Source organism: Pavona decussata, unplaced genomic scaffold (assembly GCF_977016875.1).
Source record: "Pavona decussata unplaced genomic scaffold, jaPavDecu1.1 SCAFFOLD_157, whole genome shotgun sequence".
NCBI classification, from domain to species: Eukaryota; Metazoa; Cnidaria; class Anthozoa; order Scleractinia; family Agariciidae; genus Pavona; species Pavona decussata.
The window spans coordinates 876,467-895,369 of NW_028145569.1; the positions used below are offsets into that span (position 1 = coordinate 876,467).

At 38.3% G+C, this 18,903-nt stretch overlaps 2 protein-coding genes across 3 annotated transcripts; one reads left to right on the forward strand and one right to left on the reverse strand.

Moving 5' to 3' along the window:
- Positions 1–695: 695 nt before the first annotated feature.
- Positions 696–6,939, reverse strand: LOC146465093 (plasminogen receptor (KT)-like). 2 transcript variants are annotated; one of them, XR_014868357.1, is made up of 6 exons: positions 6,868–6,939; positions 5,484–5,602; positions 4,703–4,833; positions 3,663–3,772; positions 1,834–2,423; positions 696–1,661 (listed from the first exon to the last, which is right to left on the reverse strand). XR_014868357.1 is itself a non-coding variant. In XM_085128911.1 (5 exons), the coding sequence occupies exons 2-5, from the start codon at positions 5,574–5,576 to the stop codon at positions 2,308–2,310; spliced, it is 450 nt and encodes a 149-aa protein (XP_084985037.1). In that variant the 5' UTR covers positions 5,577–5,602; positions 6,868–6,939; the 3' UTR covers positions 696–2,307. The 2 variants fall into 2 exon arrangements, 1 of the variants encoding a protein (XP_084985037.1); XM_085128911.1 differs by having other exon boundaries at positions 696–2,423.
- A 30-nt stretch (positions 6,940–6,969) lies between these two features.
- Positions 6,970–17,944, forward strand: LOC146465094 (ribosome biogenesis protein BRX1 homolog). Its single transcript, XM_085128910.1, has 12 exons — positions 6,970–7,084; positions 7,159–7,217; positions 7,809–7,861; positions 7,984–8,027; positions 9,063–9,133; positions 9,237–9,286; positions 9,977–10,050; positions 11,344–11,394; positions 11,882–11,983; positions 12,542–12,575; positions 13,268–13,362; positions 16,989–17,944. The coding sequence occupies exons 1-12, from the start codon at positions 7,001–7,003 to the stop codon at positions 17,181–17,183; spliced, it is 912 nt and encodes a 303-aa protein (XP_084985036.1). The 5' UTR covers positions 6,970–7,000; the 3' UTR covers positions 17,184–17,944.
- The last annotated feature ends 959 nt before the right edge of the window (positions 17,945–18,903 follow it).

Here is an 18,903-nt window from a genome sequence, read left to right on the forward strand (position 1 = left end):
TTATCTATTTTCTCATCGCAGACACTTCGAAAACGCGAAGAAGCGAGCGCCATTTTGTTGAAAATCGCTACTCACTATCTATCACAGAATAGATAGCGAGTAGCGTAGCCAATCAGAGAACGGCATTCGTGATAGAACACTAGTAGATTTATACTAAGAGTCATTATACCATGCTCAAGAAATAGCGACCATTAAATTGTCTTCCGTTTGTTCTTGCAAAGCGAAATAAGCAAGATCTAGCAAGATTTCTTGATTGTTTTTACTAAAACAATCCCTCCACTCGCACTTGTTGGGTATAGGGTGGTTATAGTCAACTCGGCGCCCTGAATTGTTGGCTATCTATCATCTCATATCCAACGCGCGCTCGTGGAATCATTGTGAAATAAATTCACCCCATTAATAAGGTCACTCAAACCAAATTTACATTCTAAAGGACAGATAAGTGTCAAACGAAAAGCAGTTTGTTCCTGTTTGAAAATTCAGTTATCTTACTATGTACAGTAGTTCCGTTCCGTTTCAATAAAATTGTATATCTGCATTCTGGATGCTTAATAACAGTTGTTTAGAAGTGCAATTGTGATATAACTGTCATGACGTCACCCCCCACCCCCACCCGACCACCTCCATAAGACCAAAAATGACTATTTCGGCCACATCACACTTGTTCATATCCAGAATAATGTCAACACTACAACTTTCCTTGGAAAATTTTCTTTATTGTGTATAAACAACAAGAAGCAAATATTAAATCCCAGAGTACTACATGTGACTATGGTCAACTCCATGGGTTCACTTTAGCACTTTAACATGCACTGCAGAGTAAATTCTCTGATGCATCAATCAGGCTTTTAACCAGCAAATGAAAACTGAGCGCCCTAGAGACTTATCTCTGATAAAAATAAATTAATGTTTAAAGGATTAAGTGAAAGGATTAAGTGAAATTTCACAGAATTGTTTTTAAAACGTGGGTACACCTGGACACCCTGCTCACCATAACCTTATATAGCCAATATTACTAGCAGGGCTCAATACAAACAGCTCCCAAGACTGAGCGGAGACTTTCAAAAACAGTATCCAAAGGAGATTTCCCTCTTAAAAACAACGAGGAAGGTTACTTATACACATATTTTCTAACCTTTCTTCCAAGTAAGAGGTTTCCAAAGTCGTGATTTCTAAAATTGCACACCAATGAAAACAAAGGAAAACATTGATTGTGTGTAAACGATGCCCGAGTGCCTGAGTGTTATAAGACCACACTAAGCCTAGGGTACAGTTTACAGTGCATACATAAAGTCCATATAAACAAGTACACACTACAGTTTTTCAGTATATATAACATAAAGGTATGTGGAACAAAACATACAGTATTCAATAGCAGAGAGATTTAGAATTATTTCACAGCGAAAGGCAAACCCAGAAATGGCCACATGACCATGCATGTATACCCTATATTTGCCCCTCACTGTTTTCATTTTCTCAGTAATAATTTAAAAAGTTTTCTGTTAGCATTAAAGGCCAGAATTATTTTGTACTATCCTCATTTTTGTACAAGTTTTTTTCAAGAAAAAACGAATCACACGTTTGCTGTAAAAACGACTCTTTATCTCTCGCTAACAGTGCAACATAAAATCCTGGTTAAAATCCAAGTTGGGTTTATCAATCTCCATATAGCAGGGTTCTCATTAGAAGGCGGGACCCGGCTACCGGTACCAGGATAAACAAGAGTCAGTACCTGCCTACTTTCAAACTGAACTTAAAGAAATTCACTTCAAGTGTAATTTTCTGCCCAGCTACTCTCCTGTAGGTGCCCCCTACTTCAAAACTTAATGAAACCCCTGTATAGCTTCAAAAGGAGCGTTGAAGGGGACTTTGACAGAAAACACTTTCATACATCTATGTGTATATTGAGCGTCTTAAAATACGTTACAAAGTACTTCCCAATGTGCATACAGACATAATTTGTTCGAGGCTAGCTAACCCTTGGTGACTTCCCCTCATTAACCATCGTAAGAAATGTTTAACTTAACTTTTCTTAGTTCTACCAAGTGAACCACTTACAGTGAAACGGTAACTAAAGATAATTTTTTGAAGACAAAGCTCATAAGAAGAAAGCGCTTATATGCAGGACAAATACAACCTGGAGTTTACATGGATGTATACTTTACTAAACTTACTTATTATCGAAAATTGAAATATATGTATGTGTATAATTAAGCCATAATGAATAGCCAGCTGACAGTGTTATGTGTGTCAAATCATCTGCAGGCATTTTATGACCATAAAGAGTTTTTTTCAGGCTTAAACACATTAGGATCTCCTCTCCTCTGCTTTCAGTCGTGCCTCTTCAATGGATTGAAAGTTAGGGATCCCACAAGGAAGTTCAAGAAATGAGCGTTCCTCTTTCATGATGTTTTCAGCTTCCTCTGTAACAGGAATAAAACTGTCAGTTTGTGTACCTACTAGAGTGGAGGTTTGTTAGGCAATTTCTATCATCCAGCAATACTGATTTGTTTTGACTTTGTTTCTGACTTTTAACCCTTTAACCCCAATATCAAAGGACAAATTCTCCTATCTTGTTCCCATACTTTTCTTGTAAAGGTACTGGGGAGAAGTTATTATAATAGAAGAAAATTCACCTTGGGTGGGTGATCATATCCTTAATTCTCATGACCTCAAGGGTTGAATTTATAAGCATTGGTGTTACAAGGAGAAATTTGATGCTGATCACTGTTTGGGCAGTTAATTTAATATAACAGTAGTTTTCAAATAAAAAAAACTATGAAAACTACTGAGCAGTGCTTTCAGGTACGATGCTGTTTATTTTATACTGAATGAGGTGGTTTTAATAAACTTTTGAGTCTGTGGATAATAACCTGAACCTATAATTCAAATAAAAGATCCTGTGAACAGCACAATGTACTTTCCAGTGGTAATGTTGTTTACAATATTATTGTGTGACGCCATACGATCTTTTGAGTCTGTAGATGAAATCCTAAAGTGCTACGATTCAAATGAAAGCTACTGAGCAGTACTTTCCTGTGGTGCTGTTTGTTATGCTGTACAAGGTGTTCTAACTTTTGAGTCTATGGATGAAATTCTAAAGTGCAATATTTAAAGTGTGTGCAAGATGGCTCTAACATTTGAGTTGGCAATGGTTTTTTTTTTAATTTTTTATAAGAGACTTAAATCATTAAGTATGACCACTCAAATCAAAGCTACTGAGCAGTACTTTCCTGTGGTGCTGTTTATTAATTTTTGCTGACTACACACTGATTCTAATGTTTGAGTCCGTAAATGAAATCCTTAAGTGTGACCATTCAGATAAAAGCTATTGAGTAGTACTTTCTGGTGGAGCTGTCCATTATAAAATAAGCTATACAAGGCAGTTAGTTTTTTTGTCTGAAATTCTAAAGTGTGACCATTCAAATGAAAGCTATTGAGTAGTGCTTTCCTATTGAGCTGTCCATTATAAATAAGCTAATACAAGGCAGTTAGTTTTTTTTGTCTGAAATTCTAAGGTGAGATCATTCAAATAAACTGTTGAGCAGTACTTTATTCTTGTACATGTGGTGGTGTCAATAGTGTAATCCTTCACAAATAAATAATGTTACTTCGAACTTCAATGTTATTGTTGGTAAGGATTAAATTACAAAGTCACTCACCCCTAATCCTACTCATCTTTGTTCCATAAACATAATCTGCCTGATAAGCCACTACAAATGTAAGAGGCAGAAAAGGAACCAATGCTGCTGGACTCTTGGATCTCTTAAACCTACAAATATGACAACAAAATGTGCAGTTCCAGAAGAAAAAAACCATACCTACCCTGGCATGGAAGGTCATTGGAAATTCCTAGTGGAGGGGGGGGGGGAGGGGTCTTAAAAGTCAAAATTTTAGAAGGAATGTATGAAGCTAAACTGGAATTTCCTGGGAGGAAGGGGGGTACAAAACAAAAAACCTTCCGTAGGGGGAGTATGGATATTTTCTGGAACTGCACAATAACAAAGATGTGGTATATATGTAGCATATCAGGTGCATGGAGCAAAGAAAAAATGTTGATGATCTGGTTGGAGTCAATCCACTGACCTTTCACATAATAGTCAGATGCTTCAGTAGGTATCATATTAAGTTATTGTTGCAGACATCCCCTACATGTAATACTATACTGCTTATAATAATTTGGATCATTGAAAACCCAATCATTGGATAATGCAATTTCAAAGTTTTGATTACAATGTACTGTAGATTATGCGAACATTATACCATGCCACGAAATAGCAACCATTAAACTAAAAGCATCTTCTGGTCGATCTTACAAATTTATTGAAATCACCAAGATCTAGAAAAGTCTTTCTTGCTTATTTTTAACCCTTTACCCCTAAATAAATCAAATAACAAATTCTTGTATCTTGTTCTCATACTTTTCTTATAAAAGTACTGGGGAGCAGTTTTTAAAATATCAAGAAAATTCACCTATGGTGATCATGTCCTTAGTTCTCATGACCTCAGGGGTTGGATAAGCATTAATAATTACAAGGAGAAATTTGATGCTGCTCATTGTTAAAATCATTCCATTCATGCTTGTTGGGCATGGGATGATGAAAGCCAACTCATACAGCTCTAGGATTTTCCACAGGATGAAAAATCACAGCTAGGATTTAAGACCTAATTACTGTATGGTATTATTTTGTAATTTGCTTACCCAGCAAACATTGCTACTGTAGCAACTCCATAGAATGATGCTAGCCAATAAAACATCTCTCTTGATCCTGCCAACTGCATGGACATTTGCCGCTCTCTCATGGCATTCTGCATCTGAAGTTGTCTACCTAACTATGAGATGACACATAGGCATTTCAAAACACGTGGCCACAACATTTTATTGGCAACATTATTCCCAGAGCATTTGTACTAACTGATACTCTACCATACCATTACAGAAAGTGGGGGGAGGGGAAGGTAAGGGTGCACTTGTCACTTCCCTAACTTTTATTCTAAGTTTTTGTCTCCTACAATAAATACCAACTTTTAACGCCATTGTTTAAATTAGTCTGGCCCATTTCTCACCCTGGGGACAAGTAAATACGGAAGGAAGGAAGGAAGGAAGGTTAAAATTAGTTTCCAAAAATACTAACACCATGAAAACACCCAGCGTATAAGATGCAAATAGGGATGTTTACAATCCTGTCCTCTCCCTCCTCCACCCTACCTCCAAAACAAAGGGAACAAACATTCGGTGAACGGAAAGTTCGTAGGTGATGCGTGAAACTTGAAAAATAATGTATATCTGATTGGATTGATACAAAAATTAGTATCAAAAAGTGTCAGTAATGGTTTAAAAAACACAGACGTCTTGGGTATACTGGTTTATACCAGAAACGTCTGTGTTTTTTGAACCATAATTTACTGTACTTTATGATATTTAATTTTATATCAATCCACTCAGATATGGAAAAAACATAAGTGCAACTATGATTTCAAACCTGTATTTTCTGAGTTTTTAACATAAACTCTTGATTTTTCTTCATGTTTTCATCCATTGTTTCCTTCATGGCTGATCCTAGAATGGCACCCATTGTTTTGTCTTGTTATGGTTTTCAACCTACGTACAAAAGCCAATGTTTTATTTTTTTTGTTTTGTTTTGTTATTTGTTTTTAAAATGATAAACATACTGGCACTAATTACAATACAAAACCTAACACTACTCACAATATAATATCTACAAATTACTTACAACATGACTCCTGCATTATATTAGACAATGTAATTTAGTCACACTACTTGTGTTCTTTTTTTAACATATTTTCATTTCTTACAGTGTAATACATTTACCTTAACATACAATATAGTAATACAAAACAAAAACAAATAAAAGGCATGTAAAAGAAAAGAAAGGGAGCACACATTCACGAGGTTAAATTTTAAAGGAAAGTACTTTGTAAGAAACGAAACTGGAATTTCTAGAGGGGGAAGGGTGGGGGGGGGGGGGGGAGGGTCCAAGTTAAAAAACTCTCTTTAAAGGGAGATTGTGTTATAATTTTACCATAAAAATATCCATGGCTTATGACTGGTCAGAACATGCATACATCTGGAATGGCACATAGCAAGCATAGCAAGTACGAGGAAAACCACACCTTATAGAAACATACTCTAATAGGACAAACTCAATGTAGGGTGAAGAGAAAAAAAAAGTAAAATGGCAAAGACAGAAAATGCTACAAAATTATATAGAAGCTTTGAAACTGCAGACTGTGATAAAGTTCACGAATAAAATTATTGTCACAGCCTATTACCTTGCTAGAGACACCAGCATAAAAACACAGGGGTATTATATTGTTCTGCCCGAATGACTACAGTATGATTTTTGCCAAATGTTTTGGTCTCAGATTTTAAAATGAGCACAAGTTTTAACCTGTCTGGAAATGTTTACGGATTTTACAAGTTAGCAGGTCTAAAACTAGGATTTTAGAGGTCAGATCTGAAAAGAAAAGAGTTTAAAATTCCATATTTTGCTAAGAGTTTGAAAAACGTAACTGGGTGGCACACCTTCACCAAAAATTCTAGGAGTATTTGCACGGCGCATTGATTTTCGAGTTTCATTTATCAATGACAAAAGCATTAGCCTCCGTTTATTAAGCAGGGCTTAAGACCACGCTGCTTTAACGGCAAGGGCCCGCAAGGACAACAATATTTTCGGTTTACAGCTGAGAAGCTAAACCTTAAGAGCTGAGTCACGCAAGAGTTTGTTGGGATTCTAGAATAGGCATGGAATAGAAAAATAAATCTATTAATTATAAACAGATAGCAGGTAGAAGTATTTTTTGGAAAAATAATTACAAATTAAAGCTAAAATTATTGATATTTACCACGAAAAGGTTTCCAATGCAAGCGGCCTAGCCTCTCCAACAACAGAACTTTGATTTTGAGTCTGCACTGACTCTAGACAGCAGTATTTGTGAAAGCACTAATTTGTCATGTAAGTTACAACAAAAATTCAAAATGGCGAAGAAAAGAACGCTAGAAGAAGTGGAAGCTTCAACTGGATCGAATGGCGTACAGCCCAAGAAAAAGAAAACTAAAAAGGTACGGATCGGTCGATTTTGTTCAAGTTAATGTTTTAATTGAAACAAATTGAAGTTTTCACCGTTTGTTTTCAGGGAAAGTGGACCAACAAACAGCGCGTGTTAGTGTTTAGTTCACGTGGTATCTCGCACAGGTAAACTTATATAAAGAAGTTCTGAAGACTACTCTTGTTTAAACTAGTAACTTGCTGAAAGCTTAAAACAACAACTAACACATCTACTTATAAAGAACTGAGAAATAAATGGCATCGTAGGAAATAATGGCCCAAGAACTTTCAGACATTGGGCCATTCCATTTTATTATTCGCAACCCCCTATTGAGGTCTTTTGTGTCTACCCCCACCAGAAATAACCTTTCAAGACCCCTTGGGAAATTAAGATCAAAGTGCCGACACATTTCCCCTCAGGAAAAAAGAAGGAGTTCAAAGATACCCCAAATGCCCCCTTTGAAAGAACTCTCAAAGACCCCCTTCCTCCCCCTCAGATTTCCCAGTACCTCAATAGGGGGGGGTGCAGATATTAAATGGAATGGCCCATTTTAATAATTATAGTCGTGATTTTAAATTTGCCCATGCACTCAGGGGAGTTATCTTCAAAGTTAGAACGGTAGAATTATCACTAACAGGACATGAGCTCGTGTCACTAATCTAAAAGATGGAAAGAAACTTTGAAACCAAGTGCAGTAGCCTTGGAAGTGATCAGTGTTTTTACTTTTATTTTGACAGAGCAAGACATCTTATGCTTGATATACAGACTCTCTTGCCACATTCAAAATCAGGTATTGTATATGGTACTGGTATATTAACCCATGACACCTTTACAGCGATCAGCATCAAATTTCTTCTTGTAATATCAATGCTTAGTTTTCATATTGACTATTTTTTATCTGCATCTTTCTAGAAACCAAGCTTGACCGTAAAGACAAACTCTTTGTAGTAAACGAGGTCTGTAAATCAGCGTTGTCTCCAATAATGACTATTACTGTATAAGCTCTATAAGCCTGTGGGAAGGGGGGGGGGGGGACTTAATAATAAATAATAAGTAATAATAATTTACATTTATAAAGCGCAAACCTCTATATGGATATATTCAGTTGCGCTTCACAATATTGTTAAAATAGAATTATGTTAAGAGCAACTACATGTAAGAACACAAGAAACTATTAAAAACTACAAGCCCATACAATCAAAGGCAGCGATTACCTTGTCAACAAACTAGTTAAAAGACATGAATAAAAATCTATATTTATAGGCTATATTAAAAAAATGACTTTTAACAGCAGTCTTGAAAGTGTCCAATGTCTTTATGTTGCGAATTGTTGAAGGTAATGCATTCCAAAGATAAGGTGCCCCTGACTGGAATGCACTTATTATTAATGTTCAGGCCTCAAAAAGAAAGAGCAGGGAGGGGAGGGGCTAGATAGGAGTTTTTGTGTTTGCATCAAGTAATGATTTTGAACAAAACTTGCATTTAAATTAGCTTTACCAAAAGTTTACCATACAGCTAAATGAAACAGTAATGTGTTGTCTATCAAGAATATAATTTCAGTCTGCACATGCAAGTTTCAGAAAAAGCCTAGCCTTTTTACTTCTTTTAGAAAAATACCTCCACACAAACAAGATCTTGTCAAGTTTTGCCATATGCTGCAGGCTGATACCTTTGCCAAAAAATGTGTCTACACATTGCAGACAAGTTTTCCTATAGACAAACTGAATGGTGTTTCCTGAGTTTTAAAGTTTAGTTTGTGTTTTCTAAGATGGGAGGGGAGGGAGACCTTAAAAAATTGACTTCAAATGTGGATCTTATTAGACAGGGTGGGAGGGGAGGGAGCTTAAAGGAGAGGAGTAGGGAGGGGGTATTGAGCTTTTTTGATTTTTGTGTCAATTTTTGTTTGTCCATAATTTTGAGATTACTTTGTGTACTTTACATACAGTAGTTCCAACTATTTCAGTTGCACTAATTTACTATACTTATTTTAGGTTTGTGAAATGAAAAACTGCAACAAGTGTGTCTTTTTTGAAATGAGAAAAGGACAAGATCTTTTCATGTGGTAAGATTTCTGTTTACAATAATTTTGTATACATGTGTACATATGACCTAAAATTCAAGCAGTAATTTCAGTCTCTTTACACAAATTTTTTCTTTCTCTTCAGGTTTTCATGTACTCCACATGGTCCATCTGCAAAGTTTTTGGTTGAAAATGGTGAGTAACAGGGCTGTCATTGAGGACTGTGTAACTCGCTAGGGGGAAGGGGTACTTGATAGCCTGCGTGGGAGTCATTTTCAGAGTCAAGAGTCACTTGACTCTGATGATCACTTCCGCTCAGGCTGTCAAAACACCAGTTAATAAGGAGCTTAAGCAGTGACAACAGCAATGAAAATGTCACCTGAAAATATAACTTTATTTCATTTGTGCTCCTTCGCGATCATTTCAACTTGCTCAACTTCTACAGAAACGGCAAACTATCCAGGAACCAAATTGGTAGGAGTGGAGTTAAAGTTATGAAAGAAAATGAAAAATTGACTGTCATGTGCTCACGTTCTCCAAAAAACCTAGAATTTGGTCGTTTCGCGTTATGGTTTTGCAGAGGACAGCAAAGAAATGTACCAAAATGTAAAACACACTGCCGAGCAATTGTTTTTGCTCATTAAATTTAAACCCATTGTTTTGCAGCATTGTCGTTGTCGTCGTCGTCGTTGCTTAAGCTCCCTAATGTCACCTCAAACAGTCCTTCTCCGGACTACACTCACCTGAATGATCATAATTTACATACTTATGACATGACTCCTGGGTTCAAACCATTTAGAGTTTTAAATAAATTAATATCATCAGTTGATTGCTAATACACATTTTTTTTGAGTTTGTTAATCTTGATGTACTTTTCATCTTTAGTGCACACAATGGATGAGCTTAAATTAACTGGTAATTCATTAAAAGGATCAAGACCAATCTTATCTTTTGATCAGGTGATAGAGCTAAATCATAATTTAGCGAAATCATTTAGTTGTAAACACAATGTTGTGCAAATTGGAAACGCTGTTCATTTCATTACATACATGTACCTGTACAACAACAACAACAACAACAATCTTTATTCGTGCCCAGAAATTATGTAGTGTTAACGTAAATGCAAGAAAGAAAAATTACTAAGGAAGAGAGCACAACCACTTAGAAATAGCAAGCTAATCAAACTAATCAAGCTAATCAAGCTAAGTGGCCAAATAGTATTTTGCAGTTCCAGAAAAAATCCATACCCAAATTGTCCTGACTCCAAAAATCTGTAGCACTGAATGCCACATGCCACAGATTTTTGTAAATCAGACAGATTTCCATCTGCTTGCTCATTTTCTCTGTTAAATTGGGTGGTGTGAAAATTGGCCTGAAGAAGAATAGGATACTTTTATTTAAAACAGGGTAATTCCTTCAGAATTTTTCAATTCTTTATTGTACAAATTTCAACTCGTGTATGTGCGGTTGGGAATCCTTCTGCGATAGAGGGCCAGACTGCTAACATCTTGAATTTGCGAACGGGACTTTGAGCGTGATGCTCAACGAGTTTGTCTACAAATTCTAAAGGTCTCTGAAGAGTCTCTTGGCCGAGACGAAACACCGCGTCAGACTAGCCACGAACAATTCACAAGTACTTGACAATTTTTCAATTCTTTATTGTATAAATTCCTTCAGTAATTATAAAAACAAAATTAATGTTATCAACGGGAGCCCTCATTACAATATTAAAAATTCTAGAAATACTAAAAAGGTCACACACATCGAAATGATAGAAATATAAAAGTATTAAAAATCTACAAAACTACACATTTTGATCAAAAACCATGCCGCCATGATAGAAAAATGCCTTTTTTGTTGACTCTAATTTAACTCTCGGTAGTCTAATGTGGTTGCTCTGTCTAGCAGTCCTTTCGATGCAATCCTTATTAAGATTAAAATAATTACATGTAATAAAAAATTGTGGACAAATGTTCTTCAGTACTTTCTTAACTAAGGCAAGAACATGTTTCTCTCGTCTATCAGATAAATTTTCGTATTTTAAATACTCTAGGGATTTATCACCACTATTTGATTCAAAACAATTTGTAGCACTGCTACTGATTTTGATAAATTAGACCAATTTCACTCATTCTTTATAAAATTTGGCCAAATTGGCACAACTGATTGATCAGCGAATGTAAATTAGCATAATTAAACACTACTTCTTATCACGGTCAACCATTCAATTCTTGTCTTTATTTTTGTGACAGCACTTCGATGAAACACCACATAACTCTCTTTTGAAAGAAATGTTTATTCAGGTATGTGTTTTCGATAGACAACTGTGTGCTTTTTATCTACAGATGTTTAACAAGTTGTAAGGAATTAGACATTGTACTGTCTTACAAATTAAGGGTTTCCTGCAAAATGGTTGCATATCGCCTTGTTTGGCCAAAAAGTGGGAAACACACTCCCAACTTGGCCAGTTTTAGCCTGCACTGTGAATTTTGTGTCCTGAACCTTAGAAGGCTTTTAATTTTTTTTACTTCGGCTAATTTACTAGGAATTTTGCCTCAGCTTTAATGTAGTGATAGTTTCATGTTATCCAATCTTTTGAAATTCACCTCATTAGGAAATCCACATTCAATACACAAAATCCACAGTTCATGTTTAAACTCCTCGAGTTTAGAATAAATTATTTCTAAATTTTTATCCACAAAAACAATTTACGCCATTTTATAGAAAGCCCTTCAGACAAGTGAGGAGTTTATTGTATTAACCCCAGGGTTTAATTTTTTTTTTTTGCAGATTTTTAGCACACCATGCTACCACCCCAAGAGTAAACCGTTTGTTGATCACATTCTGTCTTTCTCGATAGAAGACAACAGAATTTGGTTCCGAAATTTCCAGGTATGTACAGTGTAGTTATTTACAGTGCCATGTACATGTTATCTTGACTGAAGAAAGACAAGACTCATTCATGGCCTTCTACAAAAAGGAGTTCAGCCTTAAGCTGAATTGTTCACGACACAGTTTGGTTTACTACTGTTTTCTCAAGACGCAAGTACAGGCACTACGATTTTTTGGCTGATACCAGAATTTGGACTGAGACTCTCATGTGCGCTCTGCAACTCTTCTATGTGAAAGATTTAAAGAGGAAAAAAACGGCTGTGTGACGAAACAAAGCCACAAAAACTTTACGATATAACTGCCATTTGTCGACTTCTACCAATTCATAATAAGCTCTTGTATGCCTATTTTCCTCGCGATGTAGATAAGGCAAAGAAATTGAAATGCCTAAGTCCGTGGAAACAATCTGGGGACGAGGGTGGGGGCGGTAGGGGACGCCCCAACTCTGTTCTACAGCTTTGTACTGTCTGATGAGGCATTTCCTGTTAAGATGGCTTCAGAAAATTTACAACTCAAAGATTTGCAGTTCACATATCAAATAATGATTTCACCTTTCAGATTGTTGAGGAAGATGGGTCGTTACTTGAGATTGGTAAGTTTATTTATTTTACCTTTGAAGCAACTACTTCTTCGTATTTTAATGGGCATCTTTTTAAAACATATTCGTTGTTGAAGGGGCGTTGCCATAAATAAAACCTAACACATGGAAAAGAAGATGCTTATTCTTCCTATCTTATTTTTTGAAAAGATAACTATTGATCCGAAGTAGTACGAGAATGTCGTCATAGTCCTACAGTAGTCCTCGTAGTAATCCTCGTCGCATTCGTCGTATTAGTCGTCACAATAGTCGTAGTCTTCGTTGTCGTCGTCGCCGTCGTAGTCGTCGTTGTCGTCGTCGTCGTCGTCGTCGTCGTCGTCGTTGTTATAGTCTTAGTGATCTCGTCGTAGTAGTCGTCCTGGTCGTCGTCGTATTAGTCGTAGAAGTGGTCGTACTCGTCGAAATAGTCGTCGTCGTCGTAGTTGTCGTATCCGTCGTAGTAGTCGTCGTTTTTTTTTCGTCGTAGCAGTCGTCGTCGAAGTGGTACTACTTGTCCGCAATGCTTTACATAACCTTTTCTAACAACTGATTTTAAAGATTTAGACAATAAATTTAACTATACGAAATATTCCAATGATATAAATTTAATTTGCAAGTATTGTTAAAAAAAATTAAAAACAAAAACTTGAATACTTGTAACACTTCAAAACTTAATTTATTATTATCGTTTGTTGGCTGCTTAACAGGTCCCCGGTTTGTGTTAAACCTCGTCAGAGTGTTTGAAGGAAGTTTTGGAGGGCCAACGCTGTACGAGAACCCACATTATCAATCACCCAACGAGGTACTAAAGTGCAACAGTAAGAACAGTATTATCAACAGTTTTATCTGTAGGCACAAGCATGTTAGCACAAACTTGTAGAAATCGGCAAAGTGTTAGCACAAGCTCTAGAACAGAAAAAAGAAACTCTTTCCTCTCTCTTGAGTTTTTATTGTTTTTGTTTTTGTTTTTTTGTTTTTGTCAGGGACGCTAACCGACATGGGATAAACACGTTAAAGGAAACCTCCACTCTTGAAATAACTTAATGTTAAATTGTTGAAAATACAGTCTTGTTTCAAATTTCGTTGCCGGAAAATATAGAAATAATTTCCGTGTCGGACAATACAGGATTTGATTATTGTCTTTTTTCGCTTTTGAATTTCCCGGACGCCGCCATTTTGCATTTCATCACGTTAAACGGTTACCCAATTGTTTCACGCAAAAGTCTGCTTACTGACAATAGCGGGAACCGTATGACGTCATAAGATCAACATGGCGACTCGCGGGGAAGTTAAAAACGATAATCGTATCCAATTTTTAGCTAATTTGAATGTTATTTTCCACTCTACAAAGTGAAACTTATACACCCACTGCAAAAATGGCTGACATTTTAATATTCTTTTGTCTTCATTCAAATTAGCCTCACTAGCCTCGTTCAAGGTAAAATATTCTTTTGACAAAAGAATATCAAAATGACAGCCATTTTTGCATTGGGTCTATAATTTAGGCATTATTTCAAACAATTTAACTTCAATTTGTTGTCAGAGTAGAGGTTTCCTTTAAGCCCGCCAATTGTTGTGCGTTCGTATTGCGCCTTATGCTCCTTTTCCTTGTTCCTGTGTTTATGCTTTGCTTACCGCACAAGTGGGATCCAGTTTTAAAACCGTTAAACAGTAATCACGCCTGCCATCTTACCAATTACAGCAAATGCAATGGGCCAATCAAACCTCGAAGATGGGCAGCCCGTGCCAAGCGCGGGAAACTCATTTAGCAGTGCTCTACCGACTGAGCTATCAAGCCTCAGTTGGTAGAGCTCTGCACCGGCATCGCAGAGGTCATGGGTTCGAATCCCGTTCAAGCCTGAATTTTTTTCAGGCTTTCTTTTCGCAACTGCTCAAGTTGCGTAGTAACTGCGAGGATCTTTCTTCTATTTGATCTTTCATCCGCAGTTCAAAATATATATTTCATATATTTACATTTATTTATTCATCCTACACGGATATGTCACGAACTCACAATATGACCAGCTCCCAGTTGGCTTGAGAGCACTGCATCGGCATCGCAGGGGTCATGGGTGCGAATCCCGCTCAAGCCTGAATTTTTTTTTAGGCTTTCTCTTCGCAACTGCTTAAGTTGCGTACTAACTGCGAGGATCTTTCTTCTATTTGATATTTGCTTTTATGAACTGAGTTGATAAGGTAATTTAGCCACCGTGACTGACAGATTCGTTAGGCCTTCGTCAGAGCGGGTACAATTAGACTGTTCTATTTTTCCGTGGGATTCTCTAGACTGACTGGTACGGTTCGATGGAGCTGCTGCCATCTTGGTTTGTAAAAGCGAGCGCGATCTGGGGAGAGTGTCTAAACTACCTAGGGGAGGGGAGCGGAGTTGGGAGGCGGCGGGAAAAATAGGGAGACCCCCTATTTTTTCACTTCCCCTCCCTCACTAAACTAACACCCACTCCCGCTCCCCTCGGTAGTTTAGACACTCTCCCCAGATCGCGCTCGCCTTTACAAACCAAGATGACGGCAGATCCATCGAAGCGTACCAGTCTCGAGAATCCCACGGAAAAATAGGGGGACTGTGAACAGTCTAGGGTACAATTCGAGAACAGCGAATAGGCTTCCCTTTGACAAAAGGCTAACTCTCGAAACGTCAGCACTCGAATTTCTTTACGGTGGCCAAATTACCTTATCTAAATTGTGGATAAAACCAAACATACGAGAAAACATGTTTTATAACTGGTACCAAACGCGGGAAAACGTGTGACCGATGCCAAGCACGGGAAAACATGTGACCGATGCCAAGCGCGGGAAAACATGTGACCGATGCCAAGCGCGGGAAAACATGTAACCGGTGCCAAGCGTGGGAAAACATGTAACCGGTGCCAAGCGCGGGAAAACATGTAACTACTAGTAGTAATCAACGATTATAGAGTGCGTTCGACAGCCTTAAGTTGTCCGATTGTACGGCCTGCTGCGTGACTTTTTTTTAGGTAGCCCTTTCGTCCTTTTATATCTGTACGTATTGTGTAACTACCAAGGTGAAATATTTGCAATAAACGAAGCTGAATTTTAAATTTCAGCGGCTACGTTGTTGAACTTAAAAATAATTATAGAAAGTATTTTCGGTCCGTCTGTTGCGTGACACCGCCGGTCGAACTTTAAAATAATCATGATGCACATCATTTTCGGTAAGGCGCTTTCAATCTTTGAGAAAAACGAAACTTACAGGCCAGCGTACTATTTTGGTCTTCTACTCAAAAGGTATTTTACCAAAATGCCGCGAAACTTACGCGACTATAAAGCCGTAAAAATGTCAAACTGAAGCGAGCTAATTTGCATACAGTTTTGAAAGACATCTCAGGGTCAAGGTTATCCAGAGAGCGGATAACTCTATCCAGTGGATAAAATGTTCTCCGCTGGATAGCGAATTATCTGCTGGTGAAAAGTCCGTCTTTACTCGTATTGTAAAAGGTTTCTGAACATAGCAACGATTTTGATGACAATAGTGTTTTCGCCCGGGTCTTTTCGTAGTTCCACAGGCTAGTTTGCGGTTGAAATCTATTTCTGACACGACGAAATGTACAACGGGCGTGCAGCGCTGTCCGATGCGCTGTTCGATGAATTTATTTCCCACGGAAAATTATTTTACCGCGGCCACAAAACGTGTTAGTTCTTCAATGCAATCTTTCACAAAAAAGATTTCTGGAAGAAAGGGAAAAGATTCTGCACAGATATTTCCATCCAGTCACGTCCAGTGAATATTGATGAACATTGCAGTTGAAACGAAGGAACTGAACATCGATAAGCTTTCGCAATAATTTCGCAAGATTGCAAATGCCAGTAACTCTAACTTCAAGCGTAAACAACACAACTTATCTGATAACACTCCACACAACAAGGAAGCACAGTCCAGAATTCGACAAGCAAGCACACCAAACGCCAAGAAAAGGTCAACCTCCCAAGCAAGCACACCAACAAGCACGCAAAACGTGAAACTCGACCCGCTAGCAACATTAAAAGATGGCTCTAGCGCGAAAACGAGGTCAGAGTCGTCATAAGCTCGCACCAGTTTCCCGGCCGACACATGCCCCTGCAAAACTCAAGCGGGGGGGCTATTTGGGTGTCCTTACAGCAATCTCGAAAAGTTCTGCATAGCCGTACACAGGCACACCAACTCAAAAGACACAGGACGCAAAAACGAAATTAGGCTTGCGTTCTCCTTCGTCGAACGCAATTACTTAGCGTGGGGAAACAGCCAAGAGTGGGCTAAAAGAAATCAGTTGCGTTTATGATTCACAGCAATTTAAACACGGCAAGAAATGAAGAAAGTAAACACAGTTTCTTTGGTCAGACAATGTGAGCCTTTTTTTTCATTCAGTTGTTTTTCCGCCGCTGTGCTAACGGCCGCTTGTTGTTCTCTTGTAGTATCGCCGGATGATCCGCAAGCAAGCCGCCATGCGGTATCGTGATCGAGTGGAATCGAGGCAAGCCCTCGACGATCGCAGGGAAGCCAACAAAAATCTCCCCAGGGACATTTATAATGACGTTGATGACGTTTTTCATACAATCACCCAATCAGATATTGATATTGCGAAGGCCAGAGGAAGCAGCAAGAAATAATAGACAGAGGTAAAGAAGAGGTTGATGAAGAAGGAAAGAGGAAATGAGCGATTGAAGAGAGAATAACTGAAAATTTCGACCATAAAGTGACGGTGTCTTGTGTTGGATTGAATTGATTTCCACACCCTTTATATGGATTTCTCTTTGAGGAGGAGCAGTTTTTTGATCTGAACATTGGTGATTCATGACCTCCTACCATAGCAAGCTATTGTTTGATTTGAAGTGAGCTTTGTACTTTGTATTGAGAGAGAGTAAGGTAACATAGCGCTTTTAATGTACAGTTAGACGTGGCGGACACGTTCCGCGTTCCGCGAGACCACTCGCGGCACAGCAGAGGTCAGGAAACCATTTGTCTTCATCACTATGGATATCCACAGTGCGCCCTTTAATTTGTCCTACAGTACAAAGTCAACGCCGTATTGTTGTTAGATTGATCAACATTCTTGAAGGGTCAAGACTTGTATATTCGGCCAAAGTTCGGATAAGTGTTTTTTTTTTATGAGAGATGAGTTAATACTCGATGCGACGCCAAAAAGATTTTCGGCACACGTTGATACTTGCGAGAGAAGATTCCGACAGGCGACGTATCCCAAAACCTGGCGACGTCGGTGGAGCACATGTGATGAGCCAGCGACATTTAAAAACGTGACTCGCTAATTTCGGAGAGGGAGAATTAATGTAAGGGAGTGAACAGACAAACAGAATTAAACGACACCTCAAAAACCGAAAGCTTGAGCTATATCGAGCTAAGGTTAACCTGAGCCGTTATATTGTGAAGTGAATCTATTTTGATATACGGGTTTTCTCGGACTACATCCTAGTGGCGGACAAAGGGGATGCCCTAACATCCATCCGAGCGCACCCCCTCTCCCGCCCACCCCACAACACCACCGCACATACACACAGTAACATTTTTGTGTTTTTTATCGTATTTTGCCCAGCTCTCCTTCTTGACCCCTGCCATTTAGTAATAGTTTCACCATATTGACTCAAATGCCATTTCAGCAAGAGTTAAAAGTGCTTCAATAAGCTTCATTAACAATATAGTCCGTTTGTCCAATATACTATTTTTTTTTTCCACGGCCTTGTGCGACTTTTTACACTTTTCGTCAACTACGACTTCGGCTTAGCCTCCATACGCAGTCGTTTTTGGTTGACTCGTGGAGGAGGTAATACGAGTCCCCTAAAAATGACTGTGAGGGAGGCCACGTCTTTCTTGGTGCTGGGGTCTTTTCTTCGGCGTCTGGCCGAAGAGCGCTACGTGGAAGCGCCCGCGCGAAACCTGTGGTATCACCCCTGCTTGAATTGAACTATTCCGGTTTTCTGCTGAAAAAAAGCATTTACAGTTTTCTAATAAAAATGTGAGATTTGAGAGCTCAAACCACTTGAATTGTTCTGACTTTGGGGCGACTATAGAGAGGGAAATAGGTGCATTGATGCTTGAGGCATCCTGTCTCATTTAACTGTACTGTTGTAAGTTTTAAAGCGGCCCTGTCTTTTGCCCGCCTCTTCCTCATCCGACGGCTAAACGTGGCAATTGTCTCGCTCGTCGGCAATCGCCGGCCACTATCGAAGGAAACAATGCCGATTAAGAGTGAAGAGTGGGATCTAAGGGATTGTCAGGTCGCCGCTAAAATTGTAGCCAACGCATGGTGCCGACCGTGCACTCGGGAAAAAAAGGGAAGGAAAGGAAAGAAATCGGAAAAGAAACGAAGAGAAA